Consider the following 22,981-nt stretch of genomic DNA (forward strand, 5'->3'; position numbering starts at 1 on the left):
AAATGTCTACTAAAGGAAAATGCAATTCAAGTAAATGCAGCTAAAAAGCATTTTTAATAACAGAGCAAACCGAAAGGTACAGCTACACGTGGAATCCGTTTTCATAATTCAGAAAATCCTTGCTTAACGTGTGGTGTTCAAACAACGCGTTTTTACTATCACGTGGTTCTTCCATTCGGGAACACTTTTAGCACAACGCGGAATGCGCACCGTTGCAATGCAGTTTCTGAGCAGTGGACAACTACTTTCTTGAGGTGCGCAGCTGAGTGGTACAGTGATACAGTAATGCAGAATAATACAGTAACGCAGTGGCAAAGTACCCTCAGTTATTTGTCCCGCCATATGTGTGGTGTGAGTAGTACCACGTATATTGCCAAACGTTATCCTTACTACTTTACTTATAGGGAAATTGTTTTCGCTTAACGCTATTTTTGCTTACGCTGCACTGTCCAAAGGTTAATATGAACCTTATGGTGGGACCCTGGGGTCCCATAAGTCCCCGGCTCTTGCATAAACTGCGTTGCAACGTCATTTTATGTCTGTTGAAGGCGAACCATACGGCAATCTATTCCTCTCGACGAGCTCTACACTATGTGCTAATCAAAGTTTTGTTTCTTCTGCGCAATCGTCCTCACTGCGCTTGGGCGACATAACAGAATGATCCGCGCCAGATGGGTCAAAGCGTTTATGTGCACGGAGTGACGGAGTTGCCAAAAAAATAATTACGATTTTTACTTCCGTTTATTTCGGACCCCGGGGTCACGCCATAAGGTTCATATATAGACTCAAACACGCTTTATACATAACCAACAATTTGTAATGCTACCACTACTTTTCAAATCAACAATATTTTACAACTGCACGGCAATAATATAATTACTGAAAGCTCATCTCGAACTGGATGATGCCTCCAGCTGCATGCAATCTTGTAGTGAGAAGCCTGTGAATAAAACTAACACTATGGAGATTCTCTCTCACTTTCCGAGTGTCACATTTTACCAGACTCCATTTCACATGTGCCGATCCCTCCTATTTACATCGTCCATAAATTCCATCCACACCTCCACAAACTCAAAGGATCGCCTCACTCTCCCCGTCAAGAGTTCGAATTCACCTGCTTCAAGCTGCCACCATCCACCTGGAGGTCGGGTCCTAGAGTCAATAAGGACACAGTGCACTTGAAGGGGTTCTCTCCTGTGTGTTCTCTGATGATCCTGAAGAGTTCCTGACCATGTAAATGACTTCCCACACACAGTGCACTTGAAGGGCTTCTCACCTGTGTGTGTTCTCTGGTGAATATGAAGAGATCCTGATTCTTTACATGCCTTCTCACAGTGCATTTGAAGGGTTTTTCACCAGTGTGTGTTTTCTAATGGCTGTCAAGGTGTGATGACCATGTAAATGCCTTCCCACTCAGTGTAATTGAAGGGCTTCTCGCCTGTGTGTGTTCTCTGGTGTTTTTAAGATATGAAACTTCTTAGGTGGTTCCAAAACTCTGGAGCAACTAAATTAAACGAAAACTCATCTCTGCCTGGATGATGCCTACAGCTGCATGCAACCTTGTAATGAGAGAAGCCTGTGAATAAGGTGAACGCTTTGGAGATTCTTTCTGTTACGTTCCTTGTTACAGAACTTCACAGAATCTGCTTCACATGTTCCTCCTACTTTGCTCTGTCCAAAATCTTCACCCACAATTCCTCCACAAACTCATGGAGGTTCCCTCGCTCTCCCTCAGAGTCTGAATGCTTCTCCTGTTTCACCTTGCCTCCATCCACCTGGAGGTCAGGTCCTGGAGTCGAATCTTCATCTTCAAATTTCACCTTCACTTCTTCACATTCTACCTTCACTTTTTCACATTCCACCTTCACTTCTTCACATTCCACCTTCACACCTGGCCATGTTTCAAAACTGGGGTTTGCTTGTGGTTCTTGTTCTATGCGAGATGTCCTCAATGTAGCACTTTGTCTTTCACTTCTTAATTCTACCTCCGTCTCCTTGTGGATCTTCTCATGCGCCTTTCGGGCTTGTGACCGTGCAAATGCCTTCCCACACACAGTGCACTTGAAGGGCTTCTCGCCTGAATGTATAATCTGATGTTTCTGAAAAGTTCCTGACTCTGCAAACGCTTTATCACACACAGTGCACTTGAAAGGCTTCTCGCCTGTGTGTTTTCTGTGATGAATACGAAGAGATCCTGAATCTTTAAATGCCTTCTCACACGCAGTGCATTTGAATGGCTTTTCACCAGTATGTGTTTTCTGATGTCTGTCAAGATTCGATAACCATGAAAAAGCCTTTCCACACACAGTGCACTTGAAGGGCTTCTCTCCTGTGTGTGTTCTCTGGTGAATACGAAGAGATCCGGAATCTTTAAATGCCTTCTCACACACAGTGCACACAAAGGGCTTCTCACCTGTGTGTGTTCTCTGATGATCCTGAAGAGTTCCTGACCGTGTAAATGACTTCTCACAAACAGTGCACTTGAAGGGCTTCTCACCAGTATGTGTTGTCCGATGGCTGTTTAGATATGATGACCGTGAAAATGCCTTCCCACACACAGTGCACTTGAAGGGCTTCTCACCTGTGTGTGTTCTCTGGTGAATGTGAAGACATCCTGATTCTTTAAATGCCTTCTCACACACAGTGCATTTGAAGGGTTTTTCACCAGTGTGTGTTTTGTGATGGCTGTCAAGGTGTGATGACCGTGTAAATGCCTTCCCACACACAGTGCAATTGAAGGGCTTCTCACCAGTATGCGTTTTCTGATGGCTGTCAAGATGTGATGACTGTGTAAATGTCTTCCCACACACAGTGCACTTGAAGGGCTTCTCACCAGTGTGTGTTTTCTGATGGCTATTAAGATTTGATAACCATGTAAATGTCTTCCCACACAAAGTGCACTTGAAGGGCTTCTCACCAGTGTGCGTTTTCTGATGACTGTCAAGATTTGATAACCATGTGAATGTCTTCCCACACACAGCGCACTTGAAGGGCTTCTCGCCTGTGTGTGTTCTCTGGTGTATTTTAAGATATGGTGATTGCGCAAATGCCTTCCCACACACAGTGCACTTGAAGGGCTTCTCTCCAGTGTGAGTTCTGTAATGATTCTTCAAGTTGCTCATCTGATCCGTGCTGTATGGACACTGGATGCATTTGTGTCTTTTAATTCCAGCTTGTTCCAAGTCACTCTGCTCCATGTGATTCATCTGCAGATATATGTACATACATATTACACACAATATACAGGCAGACCTCACTTTGTGTGACCCCATAGAGCACTTATTCCTTTGTCCTGGAGATTTTTAAAATAAAAAAAATTAAAAATCACAAAGCGGTTACAAGTGAGAATGCGCAGCGGCGCTGGCCAAGGAAACGTTTCCACCCCCATCATTCGCACAGTCATTGAGAGCGACACCATGCTCTGAGCCAAACAAACCCCATCCCCCAAAATTTGATTATCACTATTTGTGGTCACGATCACATTTCATGTTTCTAGAGTGTGTTAAGCCAGGTGAGAACTCACGAGACTAGGACAGAGCCTAAGGCTCTACTACAGAAATTTAGACTGAGGGCAAGCCTCAGATCAGAGGTACTGGAGCTCTTCTCTGATGACTCGGAGTGGGAGCGCAGAAGAAGCTTCTCCAACCTCATGTCCCACCTTTGCCTTGTAGGAGTACAGTAGAATGCATTCGTGAGTAGAATAAATAATACAGATTGATGTTTACCATCTGTATTATTAGTGCTCTTACCGATAGCCAAATGAAGCCCTCATATATTGCTCATACAAAATAAATAACGTTGTGGGAAAATCACCCTCTGTAGTGTACAATGGAGGTATGGTTGTATATTTTGCCAATTTTCAAAATCATAGTTCCTTGTAGATACATACGTGTATCCATTGCATTCCAAGAGTTGGAAAACTCGATGGGCATAAAACCAATTAATACTAGAGTGAGAAGTTGGAAAACAGAACAGGTTTGAGAGCTTGCCATGAACACATTCCTGCGGAGGGAGCTGGTAGTAACGTTGGGTTGCTCGGTCAATGGCTAGGGTCAGCGGCGGCGTGGTGTATTTCACAAATATGCCCGACTGAGGGCGGGCACAAGCCGGCGTGAGTAGGTTACACATTCCTTCGGAGTGGGCAGGTAGGAACTTGGTTGGACAGCGCGGCGTTCAGGGGGAAGGGGGGAGGGGCAGTTGGATGAGTGGGCATGTTTACCATTCCCCCCCACCCTCCCCGACATCGTCAACCAATCGCGGCGTAGCTTGGTGTTCGGTGGGGAGGAGCATGGGTGGGCGGAATTCGGAATATGCACGACAGACAGACAAATAATCCCTGGTGGGCAGTGTGGAACCTGTTGTTCCTACCTGTATAACACTCAAGGTAACTAAGACTCACACACATACACTCACTCTCACACTCTCAGAACGGTGGATCGTTGGGGATAATCGTCGGATAACTGTTGCGCATTGCCAATGTCACATTGTCGGGCCATGTTTTGGTTTCTACGGCCCTGGCTGTTCCGTACTTACTGGGGACCGATTTCCTTCGTCAAAATGCCCCTGAAGATTTGTATCGACCAGGGCTGTTTGGAATTGCCGTCGGGATGGCGTATGGAATTTCTCCCCTCTCCGACCCGCATGTGTTCTGCTAACACCACGGTGCAAGCGCTTGCGTACCGAATGGTGCGGATTCTGCCCGGTGCGCAAATGTTGGTGCCCCTTCGATTGCGTAAACCCCTCGATGCGCGCGCTGTGAGGGACGGTATTGTGTTGGGTCCCTCAAATAAGCTTAGTCGGGGGATGTCACTCATAGCGGCTCAGACGCTGGTGTCCCGGGACCAGGAACCATTCATACAAGTCCTTAATGCCGGATCGGACACGGGTTATGTGATTGCGCATGCGTCTATGGCATGTCCAGAGAAGGATGTCGTTGGCAATGTCAGGGTTGGCGTTCGGGCTCACAGACCTCGGGATATGGATGAGGGCTGGATGAATAGACTGTGCTCTGAATGCGGCGATTTATCCGCGGGACAAATAGGAAAGCTGAGAGCGCTCCCGCGGGAGTTTTCCGACATTTTTAGCAAAAGTAAATTTGATATCGGTCGCACGTCCCTTTTCCGCCACCATATTGACACGGGAAATGCCGCCTCCACTTGGCAGAATCCTTACCGCCTGAGCCTGGCCGAAAAGGAACACGTTCGGGCGGCAGTTGATGAGATGTTGGCCGCAGATGTCATCTTGCCATCCACCAGTCCATGGGGTGCTCGGATCATACTTGTTAAAAAGCACAATGGCAGTTTGCAGTTTTGTGTTGATTTCCGCAAGCTCACCAAGGTTTCTGTTGTGGATGCATACCCCTTGCCTCGTATGGACAATTTGTTGGACGCTTTGGAGGACACGCGGTTCTTTTCCACCCTTGACCTTCTGTCGGGCTCTTGGCAGTTGCCACTTGATGAGGCTTCAAGGCCCAAGACGGCATTTCGAACACCACAAAGGTTTTTAGTTTAACCGGCTTCCGATGGGGCTCCACTCCGCACTGGCCACCTTTCAGAATTTGATGGAGTTGGTTTTAGTGGGCTTCCAGTGGGATTCGTGCCTAATATATTTGGACGATGTCATTGCTTTTGGTCGCACGTTCGATGAGCATTTGAATCGCCTGCAGGCTGTTTTCGTTAAATGTGTGTGGCCGACCTGAAATTCAAGCCCCAAAAATGTCACCTACTCCAAAAATCGTTTCGATACTTGGGCCATATAGTCAGCGAATCGGGAATCGCGATAGACCCGGAGAAAACTTCTTGCATTCGGATGTGGCCAACCCCCACCTCGGCCAGCGAGGTGCGCAGTTTTATTGGCTTTGCCTCTTACTATCGCCAATTTGTCACGGGGTTCACATCTATTGCAAAACCTCTCCACGCATTGACAGCTAAGGGCCAAAAATGTCATTGGGGGGAGGAGGAGAAAGCTGCGTTCCGCTCCATTCGTGATGGGTTGGTAACGCCCCTCCCCTGCGTTATCCCGACTTTTCGTTGCCATTGGTGTTAGACATGGACGCCACCAATACTAGCATTGGTGCGGTGTTATCCGAAGTTGTAAATGGCGTGGAGTACGTTGTCGCGTATGGTAGCAGGGTGCTGTCTCCTGCCGAGCAGCGGTACTGTGTAATGTGCTGGGAACTATCGGCCATTGTGGTTTTTGTGCAACAATATTGGCTGTACTTGTACGGGATACATTTCCAGGTGCGCTCCGATCACGCGGCGCTCCAGTACGCGCTGCGTGTGGATCAGCCCTCAGGCAATTATCACGCTGGCTTGAAATCCTACAGGATTTTTCATTCCAAGTCACGTATCGTAAGGGTTCTCGCCATACGAACGTCAACACCCAATCACGATTGCCAGCGGGTGGGGAGTATGCTTGTTTTTCGGGTTCCAGGTCTTTGTCGACCGATCAACTCCCCTCTCGTTGCGTCCGATGGGCTGGACGGGCGACGTCCCTGCCACACGGGATGCGGTTATCGGGTTGGACTACAAGGTGTGGGGACGCCGGCAGGCAGAGGACGCGTTCCTCCTTAAGTTGCGCCGGTGTGTCAGGGAGACTGCCGATGGCACGGCTCCGCGACGTGTTGCCTCGTTTGTCCTGCGGGGCAGGCAGCTCATGTAATGGGACGGAGGATTGCGCCGTTATGCTATTGTTGTCCTTACCACCTTGCGTGGCGAGGTTTTATGGGCTGTGCATTAACGATTGTTGCATCTCGGAGTGCAAAAGACACTGGCTGCTTTTATTTGGATTTTTATTGGCTGGCCATGGCCTTCGACGTCGAGGATCTGCTTTAGGGCTGCGTGCAATGTGCCCGGAGGAAGCCGCCAGCGAAATCCTGTTGCCCTCCGCTGCAATCCATCCAGGTGTCGCGTGTTAACGAAACAGTTGCCCTTGATATTCTCGGGCCGTTTCCTACTTCCGCGCGTGGAAATATGTACTTGCTCGTGGGCGTTGAGTATTTCTTACGCTGGCCTATGGCCTGGCCGCTCCTGAATCAATCGGCTGTGACTATTATTGAGGCATTCCTCAATGGCTATGTTCTGGATAAGGGTGCCCCTAAGCGCCTCTTTGCGGATCAAGTTGCTGCGTGATGTTTGCGATTTGCTGGGGGGACGAAAAAGGCACGCATGTCGCCGTACCACCCGCAAACAGATGGCATGGTCGAACGCCTACACTGGACTCTGACTTCCATGTTGGGTCACTTCGTCAGCGAGTCACAGGGTGATTGGGACTTGCATATTCCTGCAGTTCTCTCCGTTTATAGGATGACCCCTCACGCGTCCACCGCTACTCTCCCTTCTTTTTGATGTATGGGAGGGGGTATGATCCTCCCATCGATGTGCATTTACAAGCCGCACCCGCCCCGAAAGTGTCCAAAATGTTTTATTCGGTTCGGTTCACGCTTGCCAAACTTCCCGAGGCGCGGGAAGCTGCCAGTGTTAACTCCTGGGCCAGACAGTTGTCCAACGAGCGGCTCAAAGGAGCCCGTGTTTCCCTGTGCGATTGGTCGCTGGGGGACAGGGCCTGGTTGCATTGTCCGCAGGTGCCGGTGGGCACATCTCCCAAATTTCTGCAACCATAGAGAGTGCCAGTTGATGTGGTTCGGGTCGTGCGGCCGCAATGTGTCCTAGATTCGGTTTGGTAAGCGGAGCTGGTTTGTACACCCCTCTCATCTTAAGCCATTTCTCGCGCCGTGTGAGTTTGTTTCATCCCCATATCACAGGGGCCGAGTGTGCCCGACGAGCTGGGGCGTGCGTCTGCTGACGCGGGTCCTCAGGAGAGTGTTTCTGTTCCGCCCTCAGGCGCCGCGTGATTGATGCCTCGCACGCGGCCGCTTGTGTCGGCCTCGCCTGCTCTAGACGTGAAGGACAATAACTTCATATTTGTGTATGTATATGTTATGTTTTTAAGAGAAGACAAGTTTTGAAATATATTTTTCCCCCAGGCAACGCTGGGTATTTCCCGCTAGTAATTAATAAAGCGAGAATCAGTAAAGCTTGAATGCGAGAGTGATTACTATTATCACGATTGATAATACATACCCCTAAACAACTTAGAAGCCAATAATAACTTGTGATTAATGTGAGAATCTATTAATTAACTGTTTAATTGAATACAAAATGATCTTGAATTCATAAAGTCGGAATAACTGTTGTTTATAATTGACAATAATTGCTCCTGATCATATGCATACACATTTCTTTGATTAAATGCATACTCTATGGGGACCTCATTTGCCAGTAAAAATATGATAATTGGTTCTTTACCCTTCTATCTGGCAACAAAACTGACACCTTTTTGCAAGGAGTCATGTTTGCATAGACCGCAATACCTGCAGTCATAAATACAAACAAAAGACATAACTCTGATAATGTGCACTGTCCTTGAAGTTGATTGGTCCACACCCGAGACAGCTTGCGTGCGCCTTTTGGCGTCATCTGGTCCAACCCATATGAGACTAGGCTCGAAGGAAAGCTGTCTCGGGTGTGGACCAATCAACTTCAAGGACAGTGCACATTATCAGAGTTATGTCTTTTGTTTGTATTTATGACTGCAGGTATTGCGGTCTATGCAAACATGACTCCTTGCAAAAAGGTGTCAGTTTTGTTGCCAGATAGAAGGGTAAAGAACCAATTATCATAAATGCATACTAATTGACTATTCATGATACTCAATTATTACATCATAATACATGGAATAAATTGCATAAACATTGAAATACATTTTAATAAATTAAAGAATACGTTTATATCGAGGGTACTCACACTTAAAAAACCTTTTAACATCTATTACACAACTGTAATATTAAAATGAGGATAACCATTCATATTTTAGTAGTTTGAATAATTTTCATGTTTATAATTGTCATATTGCACACGTAATATTTAATACGCATTTATTCACTTTTTTCAACGGTTTTACTTAACTTGACTCCTGTCGTGGTCAAAACGTGTAATCAAAATTGTCTACTTTCTGTTGTCCGATCAATTACAAATTTTGCACACGTACTCAGATCCGGTGACAATGCATGGCTGTATCAAAATCGGCATCAATGAATCTATTAATTCGCTACTTTAAAGCAATTTACATTTTGTATGGACGCGTTATTATTTATATATATTTGTGTAGGTAAAAAACGTCGCGGTCCCTAAACTCTCGAATCGCCTCGCCCAAGAAGCAGGCACCACGTGTCTCAGGCGCGCCTGCTCCGTGTGAAAGAGTTACGGCCACCCTCACTCCACACAAACAAAAGTTGTACATTGAAGATTAATTTGTAAAGTAATCAATTAATTCAAGTAAGCGTTGATGTGGGAGCAGGCGCCGCATCATTGACGTACTTCTCGACCATGAGTTAAACGAAGTTGTGAATAAAACTTTTTTTTACTTTTTAAGGAGTTTATTTATTTTTGCGACAACCCAATATAGTCAACAGTACAATGACCCCATGTAGCGCCGATTTCATGCGCGCTCACTTCTACAGGAGCGCTAAGCGAGCTCTGCCTGTACAAGGGCACCCACACCGACGCGGTGACGAGCAGCAACAGCCGAAAGCTACCTGCAGCTATGTATGTTGAACTTCTTTCGCACCGGATGGATAAATGGACAAACGGAACGCCGCGCTTTCTTAATAGCTTAGTATTTCTTTTTTAAGAGACAAGTCTTGAAATATGTTTTTCCCTGGAAAAATCTGGGTACTTCCTACTTGTTTGTTATAAATTCATAGTTTTTACCCCTTTTTATTTTTTATTCAAGTTACAGTGTTAATATATTCATGGGTTTGTGTAAATGTGTATGTTATTTCACCTATTTTCTTGAGTGTAATATTCTTTGGTTTTTTCGGTAAAGTCACGTATAAAAATAAAATAATAAATTAAATAATAGCATACGACGTTTCGATTGCAACACAAGCAATCATCATCAGGTATAATGAAATAGCGACATAGAATATAACCAGAAAACTATAGACAGACATATAAGCAGACAGATATCACCAAGATACATAGAGAGAGCAACCCAGGTACAGAGAGAGGTGATCGTCTCTGTGGGGTGGCCTTAAATAGACAGAGGGGGGCGGAGGCAGAGAGAGGGAGGGGGTAGGGAAAACATTTACATGTCAATGAGTACGAAGGGAGGGGAGTAAGGTAAGCAGGCTTAGAGGGAGACAGAACACACTAAATTAAATAACCTAGCAAAGTATCGAAATGTTATGTAAAACGACACAGAAAGTCGGTCAACACACAATTAACGCATTGCCTGGTCGATTACGTATTTCAAAGATTGCTAAGTTAGAATTTAAGTGTGAAAATTACAAAGAAAGACAAAACATAAAAAAGAGGAACGGAGACACACAGACAGAGCAGAACCTAAGAACGATACAAAACGAGTGTAGACAGAGAAAATTACAATTTTCACACTTAAATTCTAACTTAGCAATCTTTGAAATACGTAATCGACCAGGCAATGCGTTAATTGTGTGTTGACCGACTCTCTGTGTCGTTTTACATAACATTTCGATACTTTGCTAGGTTATTTAATTTAGTGTGTTCTGTCTCCCTCTAAGCCTGCTTACCTTACTCCCCTCCCTTCGTACTCATTGACATGTAAATGTTTTCCCTACCCCCTCCCTCTCTCTGCCTCCGCCCCCCTCTGTCTATTTAAGGCCACCCCACAGAGACGATCACCTCTCTCTGTACCTGGGTTGCTCTCTCTATGTATCTTGGTGATATCTGTCTGCTTATATGTCTGTCTATAGTTTTCTGGTTATATTCTATGTCGCTATTTCATTATACCTGATGATGATTGCTTGTGTTGCAATCGAAACGTCGTATGCTATTATTTAATTTATAATTTTATTTTTATACGTGACTTTACCGAAAAAACCAAAGAATAATTCCTGCAGTCACGAAAGCTCCAAAATTAAGATTGAGTGTAATACTTAATGGTTATTTTTTAATTCTCAGTTTTAACGGTTTGTCTGTTGTTTTTTGCTAATTAATCAGCATGTGTTTTGCGCGTTTGTATGTCTGTTTTTTGTATTTGTATGTTTGTGTGCATATTCATGCGTGCGTGTGTAATTAAATGAGTTGGGACAGTCCTCGCCTTACGACCATAATTAGTTCCTGAGACCCGGTTCGTAAGTAGGAACACAACAATCCACTGTATTTAAATGCCCATACGGTCTGTTATGAAATGTGTTAGGGTTCAGCAAAAAAAGGGAACATTGCTAAAGTAAAAATGTATAAATATTGTAGATTTGCATGTAATGCTGTATAGTAAATTAAAAACTAAAAATGATGTAACATGAATTGAAAAAAAATCTTCACTTACATTGAGTCCCGATGCTGGCTTACTTGTAGGAAGGGGCACAATGAGTCACTACAATTGCACAAAGAGAAAGATCCCCGGTATATCATGAACAGACTGTTGGGGCAAGTGCTGTTTGCGAGCACCTATAAAGACCGACACGGCACACGATAGGGTGGGTGGGCCAGCGCCACGCCCGGCCGCCTTTGTCTCCAGAATGACGATGTTTACACACCGCACAAGGTATTCTAAATTATGCCATGGGATGCGCTTGCCAGTATCAAAGTATGAAACATAAAAATAAGTTTTACCCTTTCTGGAAATAAAACAAAGCTTCAAATCAAGTTTAATGAAACAGATGTTAAGATGTTGACACCAAATACTTTTTTTCAAGGCATCAAGTCTCCATTAACTACACATACTTGTGGCGAACATGCAAACACACACTCTGGATATATGCCTTGTCTTTGAAACTGATTGGCCTACACCAGAGACCGCCTTCTTTATGGCCTAGTTCTGTTTGTCTTTTGGCGTTCTCTCGTCTGACACTTGTGAGGCTAGGCCATACAGAATGCGGTCTGGTGTAGGCCAATCTGTTTCAAAGACAATGCCTATATTATCAGAGCATGTTTGTTTGCATGTTCACAAAGTATGTGTGGTTAATGCAGACGATGCCTGCAAAATGTATATATTTTGATGTTTGAGCATCTTAATGCCTCCCGTTTAATTACCAGTTCTTAGTTTTCATCAAAGAGCCTCTCGGAGCTAAATAGACTTCACTCGGGAAATACCGTAAACGTCTGATGGTGAAATATCGTCCACACGTTCCAATGCTGAAAAAGTACCTGCAAACTACTGAGTCGGGAATACGCGCAGAAGCATCGCACCCCCCATTGCAACAAAAAAAGTTGTCTGAAGGCTCCTCAACTCGAGTACCGAGACTCGGTGAGGCAGTCAGCCAGGTTAAGACAAATTAAACAATTCAAGCAAATCAATCAGGCAAGGCCAGGAGGCAAGCCCTGCATAGCTAGGCCCCACATCTCATTGTTGCAATGTCACAACCTGGACATCGATCCATCATAGCTGCTACTCAGCTAATGTCCCTACGAGAGAAAGAAGAAGCGAGGCTTTTACCTGGGTAAACAACAATAATAATGACTACGATGTAAACATCTTACCTCGAGAAACAAACCGAGTAGCGATCAGAGAGAAGCAGGATCGAGTCCGTGACGTCACGCGGAAGGTGCCTGGTCGTGGGGATGACATTACGTCACTAGCTCTGTAAATAGTTTCGGGCCCATACATGGAGTGATTGGGCGAGGCTGTTGTAAGCGGATACATAATTATTGTCTTTCCGACAGACCTGTTCTTCACCTGAGGACGGCTGCTTGCGTTGTGGCCGAAACGTCGTGAGAATTGTATTTAATTATGTTTTATTTTATTATTTCCCTTCTACGTGACTTTACCGAAAGAACCAAGATGAATCCCTGCAGTCACGAAAGCTTTACATCGAAATTATTGAATACATTATGTTCATGATAAATTATGTTAATAGCCGAAACCCACATATGGATCGATTGAGCGTGGCTTTGCACAAATAAGGATTTTCTATACTCTTTGGTTCTTTCGGTAAAGTCACGTAGATAGAAAAAATGATAAAGGATTTTCCAGGCACGGGAATCGACAGATGAAGCCGATGTGACGTCACGCGGATGTGCGTTGTGGAGGGGAGATCCTTGATGACATGACGTTACTAGCGGGGTATCCTGCACCGCGCTGAGTGTTGAGTATTAACGTCAGAGACCGAGAGAAAGAGGGAGGGGGATGTTTTTAGAGTTTAAGTTTATTTAGATTTGTTTTACATTTCTCCATCTATATTACAGAGCTCCGTTAGGTGCGTGAGCTCAGGAACGAAAAAAACGTAAATATTTTAGGAAACAAGGACAATTCAGGTTAAGGAATAAGGATAGTCATCGACTTTACGAACACAATTAGTTCCTGGGACCCGTTCGTACGTTGAACGGTTCATAAGTAGGAACACAATAATGTACTGTATTTAAATGCCCATACGGTCAGTGTTTAGAAACGTGTTACGGTTCCACAAAAAAGGGAACCATTATTAAACTATAAATATATACATTTGCATGGGAAAGTGTAAAACAATGGCATAAAGTAAATAAAAGAAAGTAACATGAAAACAAAATCCGTTTTCTTTACCTTGAGTCCTGATTCTGGTTTGCTTGTGCAGGAGAGATTAATGCTTAATTAGAATAAGACAGTGATGCAGGCGAGGATGGTGAAGGGCATTTTTTTAATGAGACTTGCTACACCAGGGGTGGAGGGAATCCCATTAGCACCTACATCTCTGCTGTATTGACATAGTCAAGGCTTATTTTACCATGAATAGGCCAGGGCTCTGGGTTGTTAGTTGTGCTTTCGGAGTCCCTGACTCGCAGGCTTGGGTAAAACTACGTGGCTGGGTGTCAGCGCCATTCCCTGTTCACCTTGGGATGTCCGCTGGCTCCCACATGATTTAACATTTTTGACTACGTAGTTCGTGAAGTTTTCCATGGCTGTACTGGTGAAATTTACATCTGGTGCAGATACAATGGGAGGATGATCGAAGCCCGGGTGCGGTCAAAGGATGGCTCCATATTGGTCATCCATATTATGAATGCTGATGATCTGGTGATTGCTGCTCAGAGAAAGAGGCGCTGCTGCTGTGCCTGGAGTGTGTCACAAGATGGTGGAGCCTTACCATCAGCTCCACCAAAACTAAGCACCTGCCTGGGTATTTCGTGCCATTAAACACTCCACCCCTCAACTCTCTATTTGTAATGGAAAGTTGAGGGAGAGAATAGAGAGTTTTCCAGTGGAAAGTTTTCCATACCTGTGTTGTGGTGCAAACCACGACTCAGAGGCAGGTCTTGGAGGGGGCTTCCGCCAAGTTTATTCGGGGCTTACGCCTAAGTAATTACAGCTCCCGCCTACTGTCCACGGCTATCTATTTCCCCTCCAGGGAAGGGGTACTGGGAGTCCCTAACACCCCCCCCCCCCCCCCCCCCGGCTATCTGGGCTTTTTCCCCTGCACCGGCCGAGGGCTGAACCAACTTTGGCCGGTCGGGTGAATTAGCCTCGTGTGAGGTTATCCTACCCTGGTTCCCAACTCCCTCTCCTCGTTCCCCGGCTCCCTCGACGACCCCGCTTACGTCACGGGGTCCCCTTTAAATATCCCCTTGGGACATGACATCACCGTCCCCCGAGGTCTCCCTGACCTCACTTTCTCCGACGTCACTCCCTCGGAGGGTGAGCGTGACGTGCCGTCACCCGCTACTGGACAGTATGGTCCAGTAGCGGTCCAGTACACCTGGACAGTATGGTTATGACCAGCTCCGGTTTGACAGCAGAGGTCTCACTCCGAATCAGTCGGATGGCATCTTTTCATCAGCTGCTTAACGCTGTGTGGAGGCTACCTGGTATGACCCTCTAAACAGAAATCTTTGGGTCTTCTTGGCCCTCACTTTCTTCTATTCTTACAAAACGTGGATCACTCTAATGGAACATCTGTGCAAGTTAGAAACATTCAGGCTGGCCTGCCTACGATCCATCCGGGGTTTAACCAGGCTGTAATGTGTGAGCTCACCAATATTTGAAAGATCTGAACACATTTACATTAGTTGAGCTCCTCTGGCAGGAACGGCTGCATTGGCTGGGTCATGTGGACTGCATGCCCAGCCACTGCATGCCCAAACAGCTTCTGTTTGGCCGGATAGGGGGGCTAAATGGGCGTAACACGGGCTGTAAAACAGATTGTCTGATGCAGTAGAAGATGATGTGGAGCTCGGTGGACTTGCTGAAGACTGGTATCAGCGTTGTCAAGATCCGTAGGCTTGTGAAGGACAATACTTGGCAGTTGGAGGTAGTCACCCTTCAATAACGGAGGGCATATGAGCGATGCTCACAACAACAGGCAGAATGCCGGGTGGCTAAAATATAGCAAGTTGGCACAGTTAGTGCATCTGCCAGTCATCTCAGTCAGTCAACCCATGGCACCTGGTCTGTTGCACAACGTCCTATCAGCGAGCGTTCGACACTTGACTTGGCCTCAAAGTGCACCAAGCCTGGCAAAAGCGCCATGGGTACATCACTGCCATTTAGTGGCGAATGGCGAATGTTGTGTGTACAATGTGTAGAGTGTGTGTACACCGTGTGTGTACACTATCTGAATTATGCGTCTACACCGTGTTCTGTGTACACTATGACCATGTATATTGTGTGTTGTGTGTGGTCTGCGTATTTATTGTGTACACTGGGTGTAGTTGTGAGGCTGAGTTGACCTAGGGGAGGCCCAGATCCAGAGCAGATAAGTGTCACGTTAGCATTTTTCGTGTGGCGTGATCGGAGGGCAAGTGAGCTAATTGAAGTAAAACTAGCTAGACTCGTCACGCTTAAGTTAGTCCACCATGCACTAGACTCCTCACGTTATATAGTGAGTAGTCTGTCCCATGCTATACTCTTCACATTATAGCGAGTAGTCCATCAAGTGCTAGACTCCTTGCGTTATAGAGAGTACTAGCAGAAGTACCCGGCGTTGCCCGGGTGAAAAATATATTTCTTAATAACCTTACATATATACACAGATGGGCTGCTACCCCCCCCCCCCCCCCCAGCCACGATCTCCTCGGCCGCTGTGCAGTAATATGTACGGCATATAGTGTGGTGGGGTGTCGAGGCCTAGTACCGTGCAGAGCCTCCGGCCTCGCCTAAATTGCCCACCCGGCTGAGGCTGGGTACCGGGGCCGTTACCCCCCCCCCCCCCCCGCGCTCCAATAATACTGTCTAATCGCTATAATTTTATAATCTACCGACCCTATAATAGTAATTGCACACATTGTGGTGGGGGGGGGAGTGAAGAGGATGTGAAACTTTGATGAATTTACCTCAGAGTCGTGTGGTGGGTGTCGAGGCCTAGTACCGTGCAGAGCCTCCGGCCTCGCCTAAATTGGTCACCCGGCTGAGGCTGGGTACGGGTGCCGTTCCCCCCCCCCCGCGCTACAATAATACTGTCTAATCGCTATAATTTTATAATCTACCGACCCTATAATAGTAATTGCACACATTGTGGTGGGGGGGGAGTGAAGAGGACGTGAAACTTTGATGAATTTACCTCAGAGTCGCGTGTTAATGCGTGCGCATATTTTTAACGGGAATTAAAAATGGCGTCCACCCCGCAGCGAATGCGTCGCTACCCGTTGCCAGGGGCAACCGCCGTCCAATGAAACTGCGTATGGTCCGGCGACACACAGACACACACACAGACAGACAGATTTGCGATTTTATATATATAGTGAATATACAGCAGTGTGGTATACAGTAGGGTTGGTAGAATAATACATAGTGTAATATTACAAGTCTAATGTTATTATAGTCTATAGTAACGCAGTGTATAATTAAATTTGGGGTCTGTCTATGTCAGCTTATAATACGGGGTATAGTCGTGTGATGTAAGAAAAAGATTAGATGAAGGCATATAATCATTTTTGCGACATTGAAGTGTAATGTATAATGACTTATTGTTAGTAGCTCAGCTTATTGGAGATTATATTGAGTATATTGATGATAATGATGTAGTTTATATTTGAGTTTTTTATCGGTTCACTATATGATTAAGTAACTGGGTATACAATACACTATATGATAATCATTATATAGTGTATTGTATACCCAGTAACTTAATGTTAATAGCTCAGCTTATTGGAGAATATATTGAGTACATTGATTATATTGATGTAGTTTATATTTAGTTCTTTCACATAGGTTTATTGTATGATAGTGGGTGGTTGCAGTTCTTTGGCGTCAATATACTAAATGCCTCTGTTGATATGTAAACTCTGACTTTAACATAGCCACTTCCGTGACCAGTTACATGCTAATTCCTCACATTAACATCATGCTAATCTCCCAGTTACATGCTAATTTCTGACTTTAACATCCTGCTAATTATCTCACATTAACACAGCTTATTCAATGCAAAATTATTCTGTTGATATGTAAACTCCTTTGTCAAGGCGCTCTTCTCCTCCCACCCAGCTTAAAATACGCTGCCAAGCTTAGCAGTGTTCATTGGAGCGCTGTCTTTCAGGCAGCTCTGTCTTCACCTGAGGACGGCTGCTTGTGTTGTGGCCGAAACGTCGTGAGAATTTTATATTATTATGTTTTATTTTATTATTTCCCTTCTACGTGACTTTACCGAAAGAACCAAGAAGAAGAAGATTATAGAGAGTAGTCAGTCATGTGCTACATTTCTCACGCTATAGTGAGTAGTCCGTCCCACGCTAGACTCTTCACATTATAACGAGTAGTCTGGGTATGCGACGATGGCTTGTACACCCCACCTGCCTTAAAACATACATCTCTCCACCTCCATCACCTTCATCATCCTCCACTGAGGCAACGCCATCATCACCGCCGTCATCATCACCCCTGTCCGGGGCAAGGTCACCGGCTGCTACTCGCCATCTACAGTGCCCCATGTGAGGCCTGACGGAGAGGCAACACGACCACTGGTTGCAGGGGCTAGAAAGACTGCAGCACGGGACAAGGCGATGCCCACTGAACCGGGGACCGTGACCAGAGGGGCTCTGATGGAGGGAGTCACTGCGGTCATCTACACACTGTGGATATCTGGGCTGTTACGGGGCACTGGCTGGAGACTGGGGCAGACTATTCAATTGATGTTGTTAAATGAATTGTATGGTGACTGGGGGGTTAAGGGTTGCTTGTAACTGTAGATAGGGGTGAGGGTTCATGGGGAGACTGACATGGTCGGGGGGGTAGGCAGAACCGAGGACGGGCGTTTTTTTCTCCCCGGGGGGGGGGGGGGGGGTGATGTAAGGGATGTCAGGGGTAGGAATGGAGATGGACAGTGGATTGGGGGGCATGTAGAGTATTCCCGTCAAAAGGAGGGAGCAGTGGAGCGGGAACAGTGGGAGAGGGGAGGAGCAGACGAGGAGTTAGAGGAGTGGGGCATCAGGGGCCTCGAGGCATGCTGGCAGGGAACGTATTGGGAGAGGGCTGTGGGCAAGTGTAACGGGTTCCGGAGGCACTTGTAGAGGTAACTTCTTTATTACAATCCAACACTCCAACAGTCCAACACTCCAACACTCCTGATACTCTGTTACAGCCTAGGTACACAGCCTAGGTACACAGCCTAGATACTCTACTCTGGCTACGCTCTGGAACTCGCCCTCACAAGGTCGTAGAGTTGGGAGTTCCAGAGTCCCACCACTGGCTCTCACAACATCCCAGGGTCCTGAGATGGCTGGTCTTGGGTCTTGAGCTACAACTGGCCCTGATAGTCCAGGGAGTTCCCCTTTATGCCTAGCCCCCAACGAGGGGTGGGGCCGTGTGCGCCCCCAGATATCCCACAGAGCACACACAGCCCCCCCCCCCCCGTTGGTGGCGCCAAGCGGCTTTAGCGCCTGGGCCGCCCGAGAACCCAACGCCTGGCGCCAAGAGGCTTAAGCGTCTGACCCGCCTGGGAACCCAGCACCTGGCGCCAAGGGGCCCAAGCGCCTGGCCCGCCCAGGGTGCCAGAGCCCCCAGCAGCCCCTCCCTTCTTATGTCACTACACAAGTATGGACTGGGGCAGTGGAGGGCCGTGTATTTTACACCTAGGCCTTCAATTGAATGGAGGATAGCCTCTTGCAATTAAACCACCTTCGAATAATCTCACCATGACACTAGGACTATAGACTAGTGTCTTTCGACGTAACCACCCCATATTCACAGCGACCGTAACCTTTATCAAGTGGAATAGTGTAGCCGACTAGTTTGCATCGCATTATGTTTCTAAGGTTTGTTGAGTTCACGTCTCCCATCTTCTTGCTGTATTTGCCTCCGTGCAGTTTGTCATTCTTTGTGTGCTATGTGCGTGATGTCCCTCTGTGTGTTCCCTCGCTATGTGTTTTGCCCCATTTTCACCTGATGAGCGCTTGTGTTGCGTTCGAAATGTCGTGATTTATTTGAATTGTATTTTATTCATGATTTATTCTAATTGTATTTTATTTCTACACACGTGTCTTTCCCGAAATAACCAATGAGTATAGTAATTTCTGCAATCACGAAAGCCTCAATTCTAGATGAATCCACTTCTACGGGGAGGTTATCCTTACAATTGTCCATATTTCCCTGTGTATCTCTACTTGTAATTTTGCTTAGTTTTAGTTTACCGTGGTTTGTGTGTCCATTTTAGTTTTCCCATGTGCTTTCTTCGTTGTCGTTTCCCCATTGTTTCCCACGATTTGTTTCCTGCATTGGGCCTTCTCTACGCCCCTTCCCTCCCCCCACCTCTACAGCCTATATAAGTCCCTGTACGCTATTCCTCCGGGCGTCTGTCTGTGTGTGCCTCTCCATGTGTATGTAGGGCTTGAGAAATACACGTCAAGCGCTGGGTTGAGATGCGTGCACGTGGCGGACAATGAGGGCAAACGGGGACACAGGGCGCTGAGCGACTTACTGTTGTTATTGTACCAATTAAGGTGGCGTGATAGTTAAGGGGGGCTGCAGGTGGCCGGGGGTAATTGAGGACGCAAGCCGGTGATTGGACGAGAGGTATGGGTGTCTGGAATTGGCGTCGCTGTACCTACAACAACAATGCCACGTCGCACTGGGGGCTGGGGGCGAGTGGCGAAGCGGGGGATGACCCAAATAATTAAGGGGAATTGGTTCAGGGATAAAGGCAGAGAGCGTGGAGAGAAATGGGAGTTGGTGCCTGGGACGAGTGATGAACGGACGGAGAGACGGAGCAGCGGATAGAGTGGGTATAGTATAAGGTAGCAGTGGACAAAGAGAATACAGTGTACGGTAGCAGTGGATAGAGAGAATACAGATAAAATAGCATTGGATGGAGCGAATACAGCATAAGATAGCAGCGGAGTAACGGACCTCGGTGGAGAGAGAGACAACGGAGAGCTACGACGGAGTGGGATGATAGAGTTAACAAAGAGCGACCGAGCTGGAGAGAGAGCAAAGAGGAGGATCGCTGGAGGAACAGGAGAGCGAGCGAAGCCAGTGGAGCGGAACGAGCAAGCGGACGGACACTAAGTTATGTTGATGGGGAGTTGTGAGTTGAAGTATATGGAGGGGCATTGAGTGATGTCGACGGATATGTGAAACTATGAGTTAATAAAGTACCGAGAAAGACAAAGAAGCTGTCGCGTCAGTACGAGTCCTACATGTGTATGTCTCTTGGTGTGGTGTTGCTCTGGTTGTTCCTCTGTGCTGCCCAAAATCTTTCCCTGTGTCTTCTCTGTGTATGTATCTATGCTACCTTGGTACCTCGTGTCTGTTCACGAGTCCTTGTCCTCTGTTTACGTTGGTATGTTCAGCCCAGAAGATGAACACAAAATTTAGCAGTCTTTTGAAATACGTGGTCAACCAGGTTAGTGTCTAACTGTGTTGTTGGCCGACTGGTTTGCATCACATTATATTTCTAAGGTTTGTTGAGTTCGCGTCTCACATCTTCTTGCTGTATTTGCCTCCGTGCAGTTTGCCATTCTCTGTGTGCTATATGTGTGTAGTGTTGTAAAGGACGGACTTCTAAACTTCTTTATGGCACACACTTTTTATTATCTTAATACACAGTCCCTATCACACAAAGGGGTATATGGTCCCCTCACCCGTTACCCTGAGGAGACACAGCCTCCGGACCTTGCAGGCTATCTAATCTCCCTGCTATCCCAGCGTCCTCTGGCTGGACCTAGGGGATCTCTCCCCGACCACTGGTTACACTGAGCCCTAGCCCTGATAAGGGCTGGTCCAGGATCCTAGATTTCTTCGGCCGACTTGGGTCTTCGTGTAGCAGAACTGGCCAAGAGCTCTCAGCGCTCTGGCTTTTTTACCTGTTCGTGGCCGGGTTGTCCAATCCCCGGCCACCTTGTGGGACCCTCCGATTGGTCCTTCCCAATTTGGCGTTTGGGTCCTACCTCACCCCATTTGACCCTGACCGTTTGATTGAGCGGGAAAACCTTGTTTACGATCCGCTCTCTCACAGTTTGCGAACAGCGAGTAGTTAACACCACTACATGTGTAATGTCCATCTGTGTGTTCCTTCGCTATGCGTTTTGCCCAATGTCAACCCAATGATGAGCGCTTCTGTTGCGTTCGAAACGTCGTGATTTATTAAAATTTTATTTTATTTCTACATACGTGACTTTACCGAAAGAACCAATGAGTATGACGTTAATAGACTGCTGGGAACAAACTTTGTAAAATAAATATACAATTTATGAAAATATACATTAATTTATATTTTAAAAAAATCTGATTCTGACAATCTCTAGGCCAGCAGAGAATGCCTTGCTGGCCCTGACCGCCCACCTCTGGACTGGGGGAAAATTAAACCTCGTGTCGGCTCTACTTTACGTAGGTATACAATGTGCACACATCACAATCACACACAATATAAAAACATCACACACAATATACACACCACACACAATATACAAACATCACACCACACACTATACAAATGTAATAAGAGCCTATGTCGGATTCACGGGGTGATCGGCTTTGCCGGTCCCGCTTTACAGCCAATGGGGGGAGAGCCTGGGAGCATGGCCTCGGCGTGATCACGGGATGTCAGCTAGGTGATTGGTTTCGTTGGTCTTGGCCTCAGCCAATGGGAAGACAAGTCAGGGGCGTGGTCCCGGGAGTTGATGGGGGGATCTGGAACATTCGGCGCAGGCTATTGAGGATTGGCTGGAGTGTACCACGTGACCCAGGCATTAAATAAGGGGAGAGAGGAGAGACACGGGGTCAGACACGGAACTCCGGGTGCCACGTAGTGGTGGGTCTCTGGTGACTGCCCGCTTCCCGTTGCCTGCCAGCAACGGGGAGTGTTTGTGAACTGCAAAGGAAGTAAAATAAAAGGACCGATTCTACAAGCCGTCTCCAGCGTGTTATTACACAAACATCACAATATATAAATACATCACACACGCACAATGTACATTCATACAATGTACACACACAACGTACAATGTACACATTACACACACACAGACCATACACATCTTAGGCGTATGTATATTAAACTTCTTTCGCACCGGACGTAGCCAACCGTGTACAAACGTATCTCGCACACAAATGTACACACAGCATACACAGTAAACACACAGCGTACACACATCACTCACAGTGTACACACGGTGTACACATAGTAAACACACAGACCACACACAACACACAATGTATGCAGACAGTGTACACAGCGTAAGTGCACACAATATACACACAGCACGCACTGTACGTCCATGGAGTGTACAGTGTACACACACGACACAACCCTCACAGCATTACTTGCCTCGCTCTCTGACGTAACCACTCAGCCTGGCGCCATCGGTGTGTGACGTCATGTCAGCTGGCTCACTGCCGATTCCCGTTCCTGGTAAATTCATGTGGGCAAAGCCACGCCCATATATGGAATAAATCATGAACATAAATTCTAGATTTGAAGCTTTCGTGACTGCAAGGATTCATATTCTTAGGTTTTTTCGGTAAAGTCACGTAGGTAAAAACATCAAAAATTAATGAAAATAAAATAAAACAAAAAATCACGACGTTTCGGAGGCAACAC

At 46.4% G+C, this 22,981-nt stretch overlaps 1 protein-coding gene across 4 annotated transcripts; it reads right to left on the minus strand.

Moving 5' to 3' along the window:
• Nucleotides 1–24: 24 nt before the first annotated feature.
• Nucleotides 25–12,650, minus strand: LOC133358649 (zinc finger protein 501-like). Of its 4 annotated transcripts, none has more exons than XM_061577044.1 (4): nucleotides 12,522–12,566; nucleotides 11,368–11,415; nucleotides 5,173–7,894; nucleotides 25–3,206 (listed from the first exon to the last, which is right to left on the minus strand). In XM_061577044.1, exon 4 carries the CDS (start codon nucleotides 3,204–3,206, stop codon nucleotides 1,662–1,664), a length of 1,545 nt encoding a protein of 514 aa, XP_061433028.1. In that variant the 5' UTR covers nucleotides 5,173–7,894; nucleotides 11,368–11,415; nucleotides 12,522–12,566; the 3' UTR covers nucleotides 25–1,661. The 4 variants fall into 4 exon arrangements, with proteins under 4 accessions (XP_061433028.1, XP_061433029.1, XP_061433027.1 ...); XM_061577045.1 differs by having other exon boundaries at nucleotides 5,173–7,889; nucleotides 12,522–12,555; XM_061577042.1 differs by lacking the exon at nucleotides 5,173–7,894 and having other exon boundaries at nucleotides 26–3,206; nucleotides 12,522–12,592.
• Nucleotides 12,651–22,981: the final 10,331 nt, after the last annotated feature.

This window comes from Lethenteron reissneri, chromosome 63 (genome assembly GCF_015708825.2).
Source record: "Lethenteron reissneri isolate LAM-NWPU_2019-01 chromosome 63, ASM1570882v1, whole genome shotgun sequence".
Taxonomy (NCBI): Eukaryota; Metazoa; Chordata; class Hyperoartia; order Petromyzontiformes; family Petromyzontidae; genus Lethenteron; species Lethenteron reissneri.